Source organism: Tasmannia lanceolata, unplaced genomic scaffold (assembly GCF_043159265.1).
Source record: "Tasmannia lanceolata isolate RefF3 unplaced genomic scaffold, GAP_Taslan_0.1 ptg000015l, whole genome shotgun sequence".
Classification (NCBI taxonomy): Eukaryota; Viridiplantae; Streptophyta; class Magnoliopsida; order Canellales; family Winteraceae; genus Tasmannia; species Tasmannia lanceolata.
Genome location: NW_027518692.1, coordinates 55,073,341 through 55,092,854, shown reverse-complemented (window position 1 = coordinate 55,092,854; position 19,514 = coordinate 55,073,341). Strand labels below are relative to the sequence as shown.

The 19,514-nt window shown below is 39.4% G+C and overlaps 2 protein-coding genes across 2 annotated transcripts; both read left to right on the top strand.

The window, feature by feature from the left end:
• Nucleotides 1-5,139: 5,139 nt before the first annotated feature.
• TRM22 (DnaA initiator-associating protein) lies at nt 5,140-15,141 on the top strand. The gene is made up of 5 exons (XM_077397146.1): nt 5,140-5,859; nt 8,822-8,889; nt 8,971-10,794; nt 12,947-13,079; nt 14,120-15,141. Exons 1-5 carry the CDS (start codon nt 5,703-5,705, stop codon nt 14,839-14,841), a joined length of 2,904 nt encoding a protein of 967 aa, XP_077253261.1. The 5' UTR covers nt 5,140-5,702; the 3' UTR covers nt 14,842-15,141.
• A 1,744-nt stretch (nt 15,142-16,885) lies between these two features.
• On the top strand, nt 16,886-17,470 carry LOC143892095 (homeobox Hox-B3-like protein). The gene has a single exon (XM_077396562.1). It carries the CDS (start codon nt 16,886-16,888, stop codon nt 17,468-17,470), a length of 585 nt encoding a protein of 194 aa, XP_077252677.1.
• Nucleotides 17,471-19,514: the final 2,044 nt, after the last annotated feature.

Genomic DNA, 19,514 nt, shown 5'->3' with positions numbered 1-19,514 from the left:
TTATCAACTTGTGTATATCTACAATTCTCTCAAATGCTTTTGCTAGCACCTTACGGGGGGGGGGGGGAGGGGTTTAGTTGTGAGCAACTTCGGTGCACTACGTAGGACTTGGAGAATACCCCCTTAGTCGGAGAAGACTTTTCCCTCCACTTTCAAGTGTAGCAGTAGTCGGGAATGAGGGATTTTCACGTAAAGAGTCTCCTAAATTCCAGGCGCTTTACAAAAAAAAAGGCGAGATGCAAATTCCGTCGAAAATGGTGGAACTTGAGAAAGCTAGTGCATGCGCTGTGACATGTGAGTGTGACATGTGGCACCCCCACTATATTCTCCCCCATTCAACGTTTATATTTGCTTTTACTGGATTACTAAAAAACTATTGGATAGCAATTGTTTAGAGTTTTAATTAATTAAGACTCCTCCCAGATAATTGATAAAGAGTTTGTGGTTGGCATGATAAGTAGGATTGATTTAATTGGTTGATCTTATCTACTCAACCGATCTACTTGATGTAAGATTTACTCCATGCACGTGTTTGCAACTAGTTTCATAATAATCGGAGAATTTATATGATGGGCGGCCGTGAAAACACGTGAAGTCTGGAAAGTAAGGTACGGCCCACTCCATATGATGATCCAAACCGTCCATCTGTTAGGCTAGCTTAAATAGGTTGTGCCCCAAAAATCATTTCCATAGGATGATCCTAACCCTCCGATCTGTAGAAGATTCCATAAATGATTTTTAGGGAAGTACATATACAGATCGGAGGGTTAGGATCATCCTATAGAAATGATTTTTGGGGCACAACCTATTTAAGTTCTGGCCTAACAGATGGACGGTTTGGATCATCATATGGAATGGGCCGTACCATACTTTCCAGACTTCACATGTTTTCACGGCCACCTATCATATAATTTCTCATATAATCAGTATATGTGAGTAGAAATATTTCGACCCATTTTAGTAGGACCCAAAATTTGGAATCTTCGATCACTTTGAAATCCCTATTTGAGGAGTCACAGGCATTCCTAGACTGACCAACAATCCCTTGGACTTTCCCAAAATAACCCGTAGTCCCAGGCATTCCCAGAGTGACCAACAATCCCGCGCGACTAACCCCCCGCACAACAAGTCCAAGTTGGAAGAGCATGCCAAAATGGCATTTTTATCGGGATCCTTAGATTGGGTGTATTTTTCTTTCCAAGCGTGTTTCCTTTTACAATACAATGGTTCACTTTGCAGGAGCCTTCTTGGCTATTTCGCTACCTCCATTAAGGAGCCGCCTCAATGTGATAGATGAGATCATACCACACCATTTTGTGCTAGTCTAGCTTTCCTAACATGTATAAGGAGCCTCCTCAATGTGATAGACGAGATCCTTCCACACCATTTTGTGCTAGTCTAGCTATCCTAACATATATAGATTCATACATTGTTGATCCTTCTTGGCTGTTTCACTAGCTTCATTAAGGAGCCTCCTCAGTGTGATAGATGAAATCTTACCACACCATTTTGAGCAACTCTACCTTTCCTAACATGTAGAAGGAGCCTCCTCAATGTGATAGACGGGATCCTACAACACCATTTTGTGCTAGTCTAGCTTTCCTGACATATATAGATTCATACATTGTTAATCCCTCTGACGATATTCATCAATCCGACGTTGACAAGTCTTAAAGGTGGCATCCCAAACCGAAAACCTTCTTAGACGCACGTCATCCACTTCCAAGGTGTTTTCAAGAGACTCTATCCCATTGGCTATCACCTGAACTAGCTTGCAACACCCAGGCTGTGAGATCTTCGAAATGGCATGGAGCCATGTGCTTGGAGAATTCAATGCTTTACTAAAGAATCAGACTCGGTATATTGTTCATCATCATTCTCATGTAAATCTTGTCAGTTGCATGTGGGTTTTTAAGATGACACTTGAGTTAGATGTCTTCATCAAATGTCACAAAGCCTGCCTCGTTGCTAAAGGATGCCATCAACATCAAGGCGTTCAATTCGATATAAACCTTTAGACCAGTAGTATGCCTTATTTTTTTAAATTGCTTAGCTTGTTTTGGTGGTCTCTCTGTCTGTTGGATATTCGAAACACCTTCCGACATGGTATTCTAAATGCGAGGTTTCAACAACCCCTAGGATTCACTGATCCAAGTGCAAGGCAATTTATGGCTTAACACAAGCATCAGCCTGGTTTCTTACACTGTTTCACGAGAGCAATGTTGTACTTGTTCCCAAACAATTGATGTGGTAATCTAAGGTAGCATTTGGATGTGTAAAAGTCTTATAAATGAAATCGATTTCCACAAAAAAATAGTTTTAGGTAGTTTGGATTGGCCAATTTTGTGAAAATCTATTTTAGAATGTAAGGCATCTCACTAGTTTTATCGTGCAAGAGAATTTCATCCTCGGTACTCTAACATGAGACTGTTCTCATGAGCAAGGTAACAATTAAAACGACAAAAATACCCCTTATCTCATGGATAATGACAAAAATACCTTCATCTCATGAAAAATAATAAAAATAGGGAAATGATAAAATAAGCCCCAAACCAATTAATTAATCACAAAACATACTTGTGAGCTCCATGTCTTCACTCATTGGCCCCACTGTGGACCTATGGTACTTTAGCAGGTCGAGCAGTTTGAAAGTGACTTCTTGCTATATCTATAGACAAGTTTTAATATGGTTTATAACAATTTTTTTATAAAAAAGTGCAGTAGGGCTGTTAGAATATGAAGGATCCAACGGTTGGATTGGGTTAAGATCTCACCGTTGGATCATCTTGGAGGTGGATTGGGTAAGTTGACTAAAATGAAGCAACTAGATTTATCTAGACAATGGATGGAAGAGGGAAGCAAGATAGATTAGAAAGTAGATTTGATTAGGTGGATTTGATTAGGATTCTTTCCCTCCATAAATATCTTGATTTGATTCTATGTTTATCATGTAGGTGCTCTATATAAGCACTAACCCACTCTTTGTAATAAATCCAAGATTTAGTGAAATATCAGAATTTAACATGGTATCAGAGCAACCGTTCCTGTGCTGACTGCAACCTTAGAAGCACCGCTCTCTCCGGCGGACGGCTAGACCGGCCGTCCGCCGGACTGTTACCGCTGCAACTCAAAACCTATCTCTCTGCCTTCTTCATGTGGCTTTTGCTTATTACCTCTTTCTTGGTTGTCCCCATCTTACTCCCACTCCATCGGTGTTGTGGGCTTGTGGCTGTTACTTTTTACTGTGCACCTATGCCGAGCATGTTAGCCTTCCACTGATGCAAGGAAGTTGCCCAGCCAAAAAAAAAAAACAAAAAACTGTGCTGTTTCCTGTCATCCCATTTTTTGCAAAGGAGCTGATATTGGTTTCTTCTTTGATGAGGAAGGTTATGATATTTTATTTTGGATGGGACAAGACACGGATGAAGCTCTCTAATCAATGAAAAATTGATGGGTTGGAGACTTTGAAGATACAAGGGAAGCAAGCAAAGTAATATTATTCAACAGCCACCATGTTGCCTTTGTCTTGTGTGGATGTACTCTCTTTTCCTTCTCTTGGGTTTGCAAAAGATAGTGCCTATATCCAACTTTTATATGACCACACCTCTTGCTTCTGTTCTTTAAAAACAAATACATGCCAACATTAATATCAGCACCCCTTGGATTTGCATCATCTTCTTTTGATGCATAAATCCCTTCTTCAAGTCCTTATATATCTTTCCCCCCAATTTGATATTTGCACCCCTTTTTGTGGACACACTATCTCATTTCTTTTTAAAAGGTTTCATATGACTTTGATGTTTGCCAATAATTGTTTCCTTAAGCCGCTTAGTTGCCATTCCTTTTTATCTTATTTTTCTTCTAATTATTCATTCTCCAAACTATTTCAGTTGAGGTGCTTTAGTCCATTGAGGTATATGCCTCAGACCCTTAGGGTACGTGCCTGAAATAGTAGCTACTCTACTCAGTTGAGGTGCTTCAGTCCGTTGAGGTGTATTCTCGGAACCTTGAAGTGCGTGCTTGAGAGGGTTTCTTGCCCATAGAGGAATTTCGCCAATTTTAGCATTGGTACGGTCCATAGTGACCCATTTCATGTAGACTCGTCTATAGGGGCCTTAAGTCTCATCTAGTCCATTGTGACTTCCTTTCAGCAACCGGCTTTGACGTACATTTGGCAAGAAGCATCAATCAAAACCTTCTTCATCAGCTTGGTGTGCATTGCACCACTAAGTGTGTTGGGGACATTTTATTGTAATCAATTTGGAAAAATTTTATTGTAAGCAAATGTTTATTAATTTTCAATCAATATACGTTTGAGGGGGTGATTGTCAAGATTTGTCAGATCAGACCGATGGATTATCTTGGTGTAGATTAGGCAAGTGGGTTGAATGGGATTACGCAAGTGGGTTGAATAGGAAAGCTAGCTAGATTAGGTAGCTTAATTAAATTAGCAATTAGGCCAATCTTAGTAGGTAGGAATTTTATATTTATCTCTTGCCTTGGTTATGCTTATCTCTTACTATATTTAACCCTCTGAGCGTTCTATATAATAACTCATTGGGCTCTTTGTAAAGTATTAAAGACTAGTGAAATCTTCTTTCCAAAATTTAACATGGTATCCACTTCATAGGATGATCTAAACCATTCATTTATAAGATGATCCAAGCCCTCCTATCTCTAGCGGGATTGCACATTATGGAAGCCACTGTAAATTGGAGGATTAGGATGATCCTAAGGAAATGGGTTTTGAGGCACAACCTATTTCAGTTGTAGCCCAACAAATGAGTTTGGATCATCCCGAGCTTTACAGTATTTCTTGAAAAATACGCCACACAAAATCTCATCTTTGGACTCCCAAATCTTTACAGGAACATAACCATTCAGTGGGACCATCAAATCACACTTGTGACTATGGCCCACCATAATTAATGGTTCCCATTTCCCAACAATCACCAATCTCCGTGCTCTCCACCCGTAATCTGAGCCGCTATCTAAAACTTACCAAAACTGCCCTCCACTCTCCCAACATCTATCGCGAATTTTCATTAACTCTGTCTCTCTCCCACGCCTCCACACACGTGAAATCCTATTTATAACTGCATATTAAATTGTTATTCCCACACCTCCTTACCGTCTCGTCTCGTGAACTGTGAACACCAAACAACTATTTTGGAAGGTAGGGAGATAGACGAGACGTTACAGAGAGTATTTCAGTATTTTGTCTTAATTTCGGCGTGTTCGCTTTCCATTTTAAATTCCTTTGTTTTGACGTTGAATAAGTTTGTCTTTGTATACCCAAACCCGCACGTACGGTCCTATTTAATTGATATTCACACTTCTCTCTCTCTCTATCAGTACAAACCAGAAGAGTGCAACCAAGAATCACATGGCGGTTTCTTTCTAGGGTTTGTTTCTTCTCACGTCCCTGATCTTTCGTAGAGACAATGGTGGATATTTTCCTTCTCCTTTCGTCGTTTTTAGAAGCTTTTGTTGATAAATTTATCGTCGTCTAAGCATTTTCCTTTTAAGTAATTTCTTGATCTTTGACCGATCTGAAAAATCGTGTGGGGAGATTTTCAGGGAGTGATTTCATCAATGCGGAGTTGTTTTTGGAGAAAATCGTGATGTTTCTATGGTAAATTTTTTAGGGTTTTGAGTAAGGGTGTTGTGGAGGGATTGTAGGGTCTTATCGTTCACTAAAAATGGAGGAGACTTCAGGGAAAAGAGTATCAAACTCGGCGATTGTAGAGAAGCGGCCTCAGAGGCCCGGTGGTTGTGTGGGCATCTTCATACAGCTGTTGGAGTGGAACAGGAGATTGGCCAAAAAGAAGCTTTTCTCCAACAAAATGCTTCCACCAGGTAACCTAAGACTTCTCCCAACACTATATTTTTATGTGGCATTTGCTAGGGACTATCACAGAAGACATCTGTTGCAGCCATTTAGGCTCACTTTTTGCCTAATTCATTTAATTAATTCATCCCATGTGGCTGCTCTCTCATGCAACAGCCGGTCCGCGAAATGCCTTCTGTGATGCTCCCTAGCAAATCCCTTTTCATATTTGCTTTTATTTTTTTGGTTGTTAGGGGGGGTGGGGTGGGGTGTTAGGCAGCACTCCTATCGTGGTATTAAGATAAAAAGATATAACAATGGAGCTGGGGTTAGGCAGTAACTCTCACCTTCTCAAGTCTCTTCCTCTAAGCACATCTCTCACAGCTGCCCCAGTAATAGTCCATGGAATATTTTTCATGGTTGCCAAACATGACGTAATATTTTCACATCAGCACAATTTGGCGACATGATAGACTTTTTTTCTTAGTTTACAGGCCGAATTGGATTCATAATAAAATATTAATTTTTATGTGATTTTTCTTATCAACTCGAAGGGCTTAAGCTTTTGGAGTAATTGGATGTTTCACATGGTATATGAGTTAAGTTATTGCGTCATGGCAGGCTGTGGGTTCAAACCCCAACAACTCCTTGATATGAAAAATCCATGGCTAATCCAAAAGAGGGGCCACATGTGCCATGTGTACAGCCAATCCAAAAAAAGAGTGGCCGCACCCGTGAGGCAGAGTGTTGAATTAGAAGAGAGTCCCACTCCTAATAACCAAGAAAGTTGCACAAAATGTAGGGTTATTATGCCTCAATTAGGGTGGCTTGTCTATGTTGCATTTACTCAAAATTGCACAAAATGTTGTTTGGGACATTTGGATTACAGGTGTCAGCTGTGCTAAACCACTAGGGCCAAAAGTTTTGAAAAACTTCTGTTGTTTATCATGAAAGAAGTGCTTGAAATCCATGGATCTTATTAAACTAGATCAAACCATCAATTGAAATCTCAAGATTCACATACTTCACATATCCAAAATACACTCTTGGACGAATGACAAAATTTATGCATCAGAAACAAATCACAAGCACCAAAAGAAGTGGTTGGGTTTCCCAAAACCAACTCCATTTTTCTATGGAATCGCAATTTGCAAGCTAGGCTAAGATGTTGTAGGAGAGACTAGAAAAAACTCATCTGTGAAAACAAAATCAGCCCTTGGGTTCTTTGTTAGAACTTATGCTAGCAACAAAGACACGATGCCTGGGAGAAACCAATATGTATGAAAAAAAGTCAACTATTTCTGCAGGCAGCCTATCAAATCAGATCACATATTCTATGATATGTCGTTCCGTCATGTACATGTATTCGGTCTGAGATTTGGATGTTCCTGCTCGTGCTTATTTATCGAACTACAATTGTCCAAATATTTGGTGAGAGGGATTTTCCTCCCCAAATTCTCTTTCATTTTACAAAATTCCATCTGGGTTTTCTTCAGTTGGGTCCTCAACAGCTCAAATACATCACTTTCCTCAGCGACTCTTTTGATTGCTTGAGTTTCTCATCTCCATCTCTTCTCTTTGAAGCTGCCAAAGTAGCAGAAGGAGAGAGGAATCAAGGTAGCGAGAGATTCTCCTCGCTTGCCTATATGACCCAATACTCTTTTTTGGCGAAATTTACTTTTTCGATTCAATATACTTTCGGTTTCTGTCCAAACTGAAACGAAAATTTTCGGCCGAATTTTCGGATTTTGGTCAAAATTTAAAACTATGTTAGGCAGGAGTCAGGCAGGACTCCTGCCGGTGTATTAAGATAAAAAGATATTACAATAGAGGGAACAAAGCACCGACCCTATCCCTATATACAATATCTAAAAGATAGGGGGAGTACAAAAGATGCCATATGATCCAAATTCTTCTATCCCTAAAGACAATAATTAATAGATATAGGAAGGAAGCAATGGATTCCAAATGGATGTTTTTTCCCCATCAATGTCATCATGGTTTGTGTTTGCTTTTCTTCTGGTAGGTAAGTTGGGGTTAGGCAGGATCCCTACCGAAGATAAAATGATTTTACAATCGAGGGAACAATGCACCAACCCTATCCCTATATACAATATCTAAAAGATAGGGGGAGTACAAAAGATGCCATATGATCCAAATTCTTCTATCCCTAAAAACAATAACTAATAGACAGGGAGGAAGCAATGGATTCCAAATGGATGTTTTTCTCATCAATGTCATCATGGTTTGTGTTTGCTGTTGTCAGTTTCTCTTACTGTTACATGGATTCTTCTAAATGGGTGAAGAATCCGTGTTGGACGTGTCTCGGATTCCAATATTTCAAAGATTCTTTGAGACACTTCTAGATCACTTTTATATGTTGTTTCTGAATAATACTACGACAACTTTACGATTACCATATGTTTTGAGTTTTACCCATCCTAATATTAAGTTTCTTAAATAGAAATAAAATATTATATCTACTTAACCTATTAAAACAATCAATATATTACTTGTTATAGCCATATTATTATGTAAAAAAAATTGAGAATTGATTAGCCAACTAGTGTCAGGAGCAGACTTAGTCATTTTGAGCCGGGTAGATCCTTTCACCTTCTTCATGAAATTTTCTAAAGGATTCATTAACCGACCCCAACTAGTTTGGGACAGAGGCTTAGTTGAGTTGATTAAAATATTTTCGCGAATCAACGAATCATTCCTTTTGAGGTTTGCCGAATCCGACACTCGATACCCGTGTCGGATTCCGACACTTGTATTCGTACTGATGCAATGTAGGCTTATCTACTATTGTGCTTTTGTGTTTGCTGTTCTCAATTTCTCTACTATTGTGCTTTTGTGTTTGCTGTTCTCAGTTTCACTACTATTTTGGTTTTGCGTTTGCTGTTCTCAGTTTCTCTACTATGTTTGCTTTACATGGATACATTGTAATCTAAAATGCATGTTTTCCCCATCAATGGGAACATGGTTTAGGTCGTGCCAAATGGATTTCGAAGAAATTCAGCGGCGAAAAAAAATTGCCCGTAGCCAAACTTTGTCTGGTATGTGGTCTTGTCCTTGATTTCTTGATTTCTATTTTTTTGTATTGTTATTTTTCTCAAATGTATTTCTATAAACTGCAGATTGAAGATGAAAACCGTGGGGGTTTTCCAAACACGAAGAAACCTGAAATTGATAGCACCTGTTCTTATCCTTGTGCTGATAAAAACTATGGAATGCGAACTCCTGGTTTGGTGGCCAGGCTCATGGGTCTGGAATCCATGCCCGCATTACACCATGATAAACCAAAGAAAGTGTTGGTTTCTGAATTTTACTATGACCAGGAAAAGGAATTGGGAAAACGCCTCGCCAATCATAATAAAACTTCAGAATTCTCCTGCTCTGAACATGATTCGAGTTTCGAAAAGGGGCCGGCAAAACTTGACTCCAGGCCTCAAAAGATACAGAAGACGGGGCTTTTTGAGAGGCAGCCTGTCTCTAGATTCGGGGCTGAGGCATTGCAGTTGAAGGGTGTTTTGAACCGATCGAAAAAACATCACCAAAAGCTTGTTTCTCCTATCAAGAGCCCAAGGACACTTTCTAGGAGAAATGCAGCTCGGTTGATGGTCGCTGCTACGAAGATTTTGGAACCCGAATCACATCCTAATAACAGGGCAAAATGCTATCTTACATATTCACCTTCTCCTCATCTTCCTCTAAGAGATAAGGGAACATTTGAGGGAATGCCAGCTTTTTTGTCAGAGCAATCTAGAGAACCCACTTATCCATTTGCTGCTAAATCTTTGAAGGAGCAATCTTCGTGTGGTAGTTTACTGGATGTTGTGTCAAACATCGAGGAACGAGTTCCGAAGTTCACATTTTCTTCTTTAGAGCTCAGTAACACTTCTTCGCAAGGGTTGGGAAAGAGTAAAATGAAGCCCCCTTTGGCATCCCAAGAGCAAGAAAGAGTGGTGTCTCTTGCTGTTCAAGGCAAGGCCAATGTGCAGAGAAGAACCCAAAATTTTCCAGATAGGAAGCCTTATTCTAAAAAAGACCATGGTCAATGCGTGAGAAGGCGTCAATGCAAGCCCCAACTGGATGTAGCTTCAAATTTGCTTAAGTCTAACTGTCAGAAGCAAAATCAGATTTTGATAGTTAAGGATAAGGTGCCGCCCAAGCCTAAGTTGTGTAGTCGCCAGATCAGAAGTAATTCATCTGCTGATACTTTTAATGGGGCGAAAGATTATATTTCTTTGAATAGAAATCTTAACAATCACACCAGAACCAGGATACCCACCAAAGTACTGGATAATAAAATAGGCAGGGATAGGAGTGCTTGTGATAAGAAAGATGATTCCTCATCAAGGGTGAAGACCTTGGTGCGAAAAAGAAGACCTATGAGCACCAGCCCTCAGATTGAGAATGTAGGTTTTGTCAGTTCTACTATTGGAAAAGAAAGAAGTGTTAGAAGTGATGTGATTACTAGAAATGGGACTGGGCTTAATGCTCACTCTATGAATCAGAGGAGTGTAAAAAATGAGGTCCAGACAAAGTTAGAAACGTTAGAGAAAACCAAGGGTCGAGTTGAGATCTTGTGTACTGATCCTCACCCGGAAAGGGTGATATCAGGTGAGAAAAATGGAAATTCATCATATCAAAGCGGAGCTGAAGTGAGAGGAGATACTCTAGGTGCTCTTCTGGAACGGAAATTAAGAGAGTTGACTCGTGCAGGAGGGGATGCGTTGGAAGCAGGGGATGCTCTGTCAGGGAAATCCACAGCGTCCATTCTCCAAGAGCTGATATCTGCCCTAACTACGGAAAGGCCTTTAAAACAGGAAAATGGAGACAATTGTGCAGTAACTGCAGTTGGTGTCAGCTTGAAGGATAACTTGTGTCATGGCAACCCAGATCGATCTCACTGCAACCTCACAAATGGTCAGATTTTCAATACAAACACAAAGTCTCAGGTTAGTTGTTCCTTCCTGGTGTTATAATTTATATAAGCAGATTAATCAGTCTTTCAACTGTCGAAGAATGTCCATGATTCACAGAATATCTTTTGTCTGTAATGATTTTCAAAAAAAAAAAAAAACTTTTGTTTGTAATTTTGTAGGCTTACTTTTTCAGGTGATATGCCTTACATGCATTTTTCATGGTGAGCTTATTCTGACCTATCATAGCCACTGAAAGTTGTACCTATTTTGAGCCTTTGGTGTGTTTTCATTTTTTCTTTTTTGAAGGAAGCAACTTCATTTTGTTTTCAAAACTTGTCAGAACATGATTTTCTGAATATAAGTGAGAATACTACAAATTGTTTTCTTCTGTGTGAACTTGTATGCGACTTGCATGTTCGATGTGATTAGGCCATTATGGATGGATTTCTTGCTTACGTTATGATTTCTAAGTTTGTATTTGTGCTTATTCTAGCATTTCCGAAAGTATCATCTTAAAATTTCATCATTTGCATATGTTTTTGTACGTTTCCTTAATTTTACAAGATTTCCACCGAAACCGAATGGTTTCTGTTCCTGTGCCAACTGAAACCGAAACTGAAATTTAAAACCTTAATTATAGATCTATTCAGGATGAGTTGGGTCATGCCTATCCATACCTCCGATCTTTTCAAAGTCAGGTCTCTTGCCCCTTGGCCCTCTAGTGGGTGTGCTTGTGGACTCTCTCTCTCTCTCTCTCTCTCTCCGAATTTGTTGGTGGTGTGGAAGGAAAGGAATCATAGGATTTTCAAGGGCGCAATCATGAATGTCTGCTGGGTTTAGTTGCAGATTTTTTCCATAGTGATACAGTGGGCGGTGGTGATCCAGACTCAAGAGTCACTAAGACAACCATCAGCCCATCTTTGATCAAGATTAGTGAGAGCGATTTCTCCTTCTTTCGGTAGCCTTGTGTGTTTTTCTTCATGTTGCTTTGTTTATCTTTTTTATGTCCCAGATCATCTTGGTCAACTTTGCTCCTTGTTTAGTTTTTCTACTTATAATTAACCATTCAAAAAATGAATTATCTTAAACAGGATATTACCGTCACTCATGTGGGTGTATCGTAAGGGTGAGAAACTGTATGATGTGCTTCTGACATGACTTGGAGGATAAAAGGTGTCCCAGTGCACGAGGCTCCCACCATTGCAGGGTCTGGGGAGGGCTAGATGTACGCAGCCGTAATCCCCTGCAGAGAGGCTGTTTCCGTGACTCGAACCTGTGACCACCAGGTCACAATGGATCAACCTTACCGTTCCAAAAAAAAATCATGACCTGGAGGTTGACTTTTATGATGAAACCTATGTGAAGCAACGAAAGTGAGGGGCAACACATTGGTGGCTCAGCAAAAGGAGGTCGTGTTAGTGGTGGAATCGGGGTGTAAGAGCGTAAGAGTGGCTTGGCTGCTTTAACCATAGTTTTAAATTTGGACCGAAACTGAAATGTTTAGGCCGAAATTTCGGATTTCGGTCCGGACCGACACCGAAAGAACATAAATTTGGTGTCGGTCAGGATTTCAGCGAAATTTCGTCGGTTAAATTTCACTTTTTAAGCTCTTTTACGAATTTAATTTCGGATAAAATTTCCAAAAACCGAAATTTATTTATTGTCTTTTTTTACATAATTTCGGCCGAAACCTCTTGGTTCAGGCATACTGTCCGAGCTCTTCATGTAGCTTATCACTTTTTCATCTAAACCTTCTCCCTTCAAACTCAAAAGTTTGCTGAGAATAGTATTGTCCAGAGAAAAAGATGCTATTTGTAATTTGCTTCTCCATTTTAGACGAGAATAGTATTTTCCGGAAAAAAAGATGCTATTTGTAATTTGCTTCTCCTTCTTGTCTAAGAAGGGTGAATAAGAAGACCAGTGTCTTACATGCTTATTTTATTCTGTGGGTTTTGACTCTTACATATTACAGGCATGCATGGGACTATGGTCTATCCAGTTATGTTCATTTCCTTTATATTTTTTATTAGATAAGAATTGGGTACAGCCTCAACCCATCAGTTAGTGGCAAACATTTCCATTTTCAAATTTAATTTTGATGTCCTCCTGCCCTAAAAATGGGGAGGGGATACCCTACGTCATCAAAAACACAAATAATAATAAATTTGATGTTTATTGTCTTCAGGTGGACACAAAAGAAGGGGTTCCTTACCAGTTTATGCTCACTACTGATTGTGATCATTCCAGTCCAACATCCATTCTCGATGCTCCTTTTTCAAATGATAGTGTCTTTTCTGGGAGTCTCGACAGCAGCCCAGGTATGAAAATGCCACTAAATTCATACACAAATGTGAAAGAAGAATCACTCCTGGATTCTTTCACCGAATATATATATCTCAAGTATAATTTCCAGAAAGTTCAGGTGTCCTCAACCAGTATCACTAAATACACTTGTTCTTGCACTGAGACACTTGTGGTTACAAAATTATGCAACTCAACCATTTTGATAGCACCGGGCATATCCTGCTGGTAATTTCATTGATTGGGTAAGTTTCGATCGTGGTTGACAAATATGAAAATTGAATAAACAAACATATTATTTTGCGTTGTTTGACGAGGAAATTTTCCTTGGCCATGTAATATGGTCTACATCTAGAAACCACTGATTTGATTGATTTTCTATCTTCATCATTTTACAAAGTTATATTTTATGTAAAGGGCCACAGTACCCCTGTGTTGAAACTTCTGAAACTTTATCATATAGAAATAGCAAAAAGAGAAAGATATATATTGTTTTCTGATAGTGATATATATTGAACAAAAAAAAATCTTTCAAAAAAAATAAAATTGCACCTTCTCTGGCCAGCAACCGCAAAGGTGGGGGGCCATTATTCAGTTTTATGGGAAACTGAAACTTGACACCTTAGAAATAACAAATCCAAGTTACACAATGTTTGGTCTGAGCCTAAAGGCATTTATTCAAATTCGCTCAGATTAGCAACCATAAAATGTGAGGCCCATCATTTTTGTGGTCCAAATTGTTCATCTGGTTGCTCCATACCATAGCAGGGGTTTATTGTTCCAAACTATTCATTTCCCGTGGCCTACAATGAATAGTCAGTAACAAAAGATCTCCTTCGTCGGACAGTCTTAACCCTCTCTATGATGGGCGCCACCTGTAGGGTTGCTGGTGCAAGCAAAAAATGCCATTTTACTCCGGCTGAGCTCTGTACACTTTTTTTTTAAAGAAAAACACTTGGATGCACGCGATTGCACATTCACCATTATGCATGTTACTGGTCTTTAGCCTTTACCTAGCTAGTCTCTTTTCAGTTATCTCACAATCTTCTTTTTCCAGGATTCATGCTGAACCACCAGTCCCCGGATCAGTCCCATGAGAAAACAGTAGCACGACCCTCAAATCTTGATCCTGATCTTTCAGATTTTGCAACCTCGTCAAATGCAGGAATTATCAGCATTGAAAAGAACACACATCCAATTAATAACGCTTCCAGGAAGCATGGCATGAATCCTGCTGACATTGGATTAATGGGAACCAGTTTCAACTATGTAGAGGAAGTTATTTCAAATTCTGAACTTTTGTTTGAGAACCTCACTTTATGTGGTTCTGATAGCATGGGAGACTCCTTTTTAGACCCTATTGTCCTTGAGATATTGGAAACTCTCGCTGACTCTCTCTGGACAAGTCCCATATGCAGTTTGGGCTTCATAGAGGACAAGGAAAGACACCAAATTAGGAGGTTTCTATTTGATTGTATCATAGAGAGCTTGGATTCAAAATATAGTCATTACTGTAAATCTGGCTTTAGGGCATGGGGTAAACTGCCCTTGCTTTTGAGTAGAGAGAAGCTGACAAGAGAAGTCTATGAGGAGATCACAAGGTGGAGGGATTTGGCTGGGAAGAATATGGATGAGATAATAGAGAGGGACATGAGGAAATCCTTGGGTAAATGGACATGTTTTGAGATTGAAATGTTCGAGACGGGTATTGAAATTCAGGGGGAAATACTTCAGATTTTGGTCGATGAAATGGTGATGGATCTTTGGCTATACAGGTAGGGTTCTTCTTGAATCAGTCGCGCCCCCATTTTGAGTTCCAATAACCTCTTGGAAATTTAACTACACAACACAGAATCAGTGCAGATTTTTGCTGCTAACCCTGTAATTACGAAAGTATATACCTATTAACAGCATGGGATTTTGTACAAATTGATGGGCTTCAGTGAATGGGTTATGAAATGAAGATGTTGGTTTTCTGTTCTTTTGGATGAATGGTGCAGTAACAGTTGGTTTTGAGGAAGCCAAGTTAGTAAAGATCTTCAAGAGGGGAGATAATAAAGTTGTTCTAGTTGGGCTTTATACTGTGGTGCTTGCCCACGTGATATGATTGATTTTCCTCTGCTTTTCTCAACTGTTTTTTTTATAGGTAAGCTGGGATGGAGTCTGCGACCTTAAGATTGAGAAACACAGCCTCAACCATTGAGCAACAGTCCTGACCCCTGTTTTTGTTTTTTTAATTTTTTGTGCGGTTGCCAAGTTGATGTCTAATTAGGAAAAAATATGCAAATTAGAGTTTTACAGGAAAAAAAAACCCTTGTAAATGGTCTCTAGGGGCTTCTTGGATATATTTTCAAAAAGTACCTTTAGGACATTTCATAAATTTGAAGTCTAATTAGAAAAATAGAATGCAGATTTGGGATATATAAGCAAAAATCCCTTTAAAACATGAATTTTTTAAGAGGAAAATGATTGTGAGCTTGAAGCTCATATAGCTTATATGAGCTTGAGAGCCCAAACACATGTGGGCCCACATTGGTAGGATGATCCAAACCATTCATTTGAAAGGCCCTTGCATAGATAGGATGTGTACAAAAAATTAGCTTCATAGGATCATCCTAACCCATCCAAATGTGGAGGGCAAAATGGACAGACACCGTTTGCCACAAATTTGCCTATTTTTTCCCTCCGCTTTTGGAAGGGTTAGGATGATCCAATAGATTTGATTTTTGGTACACACCCTATCTATGATGGGGCCTTACAAATGAATGGTTTGGATCACCACAAAAATTGTGGGACCCATGTGTTTGGGCCTTCAAGCTCATATAAGCTATATGAGCTTCAAGCTCACAATCATTTTCCTCTTTTTTTATATATAATGTTTTGCCACCTCGGAGCCGGGACCTCTGTATATCAAAATCGGTTTTCATATAAAAGCGTAATAATTTATCTATTAAACAAGCTGTGAAATAACCACTTTACTCCGAAAGCTTAAGCTGTTGGAGAAGGCGTTATTTAATCTTTTTTATACTTTAACACTCCCCCTCACATGTGGCCCCTCTTTCTAGGGTTGGCCTACATGTGGCACATGTGCCCCTCTTTTGGGTTTGCCCATTGCATGTTTATTTTTGGTATCAGGGAGGTTTGAACCCAGGCATTTGCTCTGATACCATGTGAAATATCCATTTAAATTACTCCAAAAGCTTAAGCTGTTTTAAAAGGCGTTAGTTAATCTTTTTTTATACTTTAACAATTGCAACTCCTCCAGATATGTATTTAGGGTTGCCTCTTTTGCACATTAAAAGCTTTATATACGTGGTCAGGACCATTGATCTGCTGCACAACCATAAGGCGAAAGTGGTTCTTGTCTCATGCTCTTCCGTATTATAAAAAATCAACAAATATCAACGGTTCAGCATCTCTAGGCAAAAATTAATCGAAGCCTTCAGATCAATGGATAAGAATCATCCGATCAAGGTGAATCCAATATTAGTGCTCTCGATTCATGTTAGAAGGCCGGATCAACGGATTAGATCACCTGCCTGGCATAGATAGGTCCAAAAGATGATTGTTAGGAAAGATCCAAACTTTGATGGTCCTTTTAGTATTTTTCCCACTTTCCCACCGATTTTGTTTTTAAAAAAATCCACCTGATAGTGGACCGTTGGACATGTTTCCTCCTTTTTAAATTCGACCGTTGGGAACAAGTTTCTCTTCCTATCAAAAGACACAAACCAAAAACAGACGAGCGAGAAGAAAAAGAAGACAGCGAAAAAGAAGCAAGCAAAAAGTTGTGTAGAAAATTCAGAAAAGAGTTTGTTCTTCAATGGCAGAAATTAGAGTTCTAAAATCAAACGAAGAGCTGAATCAGAATCTCCACAACCTCGAATCCCTCTTCGCCTCTCTCCACCCTTTTTCCAATACTCAAAATCGACCCAAATTCCATCAAAAAACCCATTTGATGCAACGTGGGTACATGTACGAAGCCTATTCCAGGCTAAGAGAATCGAAAATTCAGCGGAAAAAATCCGAAACAGAGGCCGAGAAAACAACTCCCAAGAAGAAAGTGTCATTCCTCGGGGGTATTGATCGGAATAAAATGTCGGTTGCTCAGTCTGTGCCGGATTTTTCCAAGGCAATAAGGAAAGAGAACAAAAAACCCAACTCGAATTTGGTAATGACACCCCCGCCGGTGGCGTCTAAGGTTGTGTGGAAAGGTGGAGGGAGCAAATCTGCGAGCGGGGCGGAGAAGAGAGGTGGGGGTGGAGCTATGGTGAGAAAAAGTTGTGCAAGTTTGAAGGAATTGAAGGGGTTTTCTGGTTTGGCTGCATCTGCCATTGATGAGGAAGGAAGAGGGAGAATTGGTAAAGGGATGAGAAGTACAATATTGGGTCATAGACAGAATGGATGAATTTTAAACTAAAGATAGAGGTGATTTGTTTTTGTTTTTGTGTTGTTTTTGCCTTGGTTTGGTTTTGTTTGCAGAGGATTGGATTCATTTTCTTACTGAAATTGCTTATAATTTCATCTATTTTTTGGGGGATTTTTTCAGTTGGTTAGGATTTTGAAAGATTGTATTCAATTGGGAGGTAATTGTCTCCATTATTCTTTTTTTTTTTGTTGTTTTATTGGGAGTTCTGTTCATGTATGAAATGAATGTGAAATACTGAAATAGTTTACAATTTCGTATCTTTTTCTGTCGTTTTACTTCATTTATTTTTGTTCAATTTTTTTTGAATGATGAATTTTGTTTTATTTTAATATTTTAAAATACTTAAAAGAAAAATGAGAAAAATGAAAACCCCATTTTGAATTTGTTTGCACGGGATAGGCTCAGAGAATAGTGGAATAAGAAGTCAAATGGGAGGAGATAAGCATTGGATTTGTCTAAAATTACCTCTCGAATGATAGTGGAATAGACTTACAATAGTGTTTGGTTGCGCGGCATAAGACTCGGAGAGTAGGGTAATAAGTAGGGGTGGCATTACCATGAGAGAGAGAGAGAGAGAGAGAGAGAGAGAGAGAGAGAGAGAGGCACCATTCCTAGGAGGAGAAAGACTAGGTATACAGTCACTATCAGGATCAATTGGTAACCAAGGTTTTAAATTTTGGATTTCGGTGAGGACAGAAACCGAAACGTTCCGAAGCCGAAATTTACCGGCCGAAATATCTGAAATCTCGGCGAAATTTTTATAAATATTAATTTTTTATTCCTTTATAGAATTTCAGCTGAATTCGGCATAAAAAACGACATTTCGATCGCCTTTACCGAATCTCGGCCGAAATTTTGGGATTTCGGCTAAAAATTCGGTTTCAGTGAGGACTGAAACTAACCCAAAACCGAAATTTAAAACCTTGTTGGTAACAAGGTTTCAAATTTCGGTTTCGGAATGCATTTTGGTCCTCACCGAAATAGTAATTTCGAAATTTCGGCCGAAATCCAACGAAATCTATTCCACGGCTATATTTCGATCAAAATTCCAATATTTCGGTAATTTCGGAATAATATTAAATAATTATAAAAAAATCCAGATGTTTGGGTGAAATACCTAAAATTTCGGCCAAAATAAACTACAATTTCAGGTTGAATCGATTTTGGTTTCGTTATATACCGAAACCCAAAATTTTGGATTTCTGTCGAAATTTTGATACCATCTCGGGACCTCCTCCTTCATTTACGGTGGTCCCACTAAACAATGTCCGAAGAGAGAGCAATGGACTGGGAAATGGTTGAGATCACACTCATAAATTGCTTTGGGAGAGCTCACTTCACACCAACAGAGCTCAGTTGTCGGCTAATTGCTACATGAGAGCGAGAGATATTGATGATCCCCAGTGAGAATCCATTGTTCCTAACCTCGCAATGAACGAAATGAGACGTTTGCTTCAGCTAAGTAAGCAGTAGCTGTTAAGGTCGGAATAGTAGTAGTAGTAGGTATAAAGTAGCACTCAAGTATACTGGGCAAGCATGTTTGCTTCCAATAGAAAGCGGATTCATCTTACTCTGAAAAAGTAGCCTAGCCGGGCAGGGATGCTTGGTAACAGGCAATTTTTGGGTTATGCAGGGAACATATATATGTGCACTAAAGACCGTTGGTCTTTTTTTTTTCTTTTTTTTTATGAGGTAGGGTGTCCCCACTGCACTTTGTAGAGTGGGACTAATTCCCTCCGGATGCGCGGAATCACCTGTAAACTACACGCATCGGGCAAGCCCAGGGGGATTCGAACTCTTGTCTCTGGGGAGGAAGACCGTTGATCTTGTTGAACATCATGAGGCAACCTAACTGTTCTACACCCATGTGTAAGGTAAAGGAGTAAAAAATCAACAGTCTAACTTTTCTTCGCATAACGCTAAAACAGGCTTGATGGATTAAGGGCTTAGGGTCATGCGATCAACATTTTCGATCACATTACAAGCAGGGCCCAATAAGTGTCTGTTAGGAAGGAGCCTAACA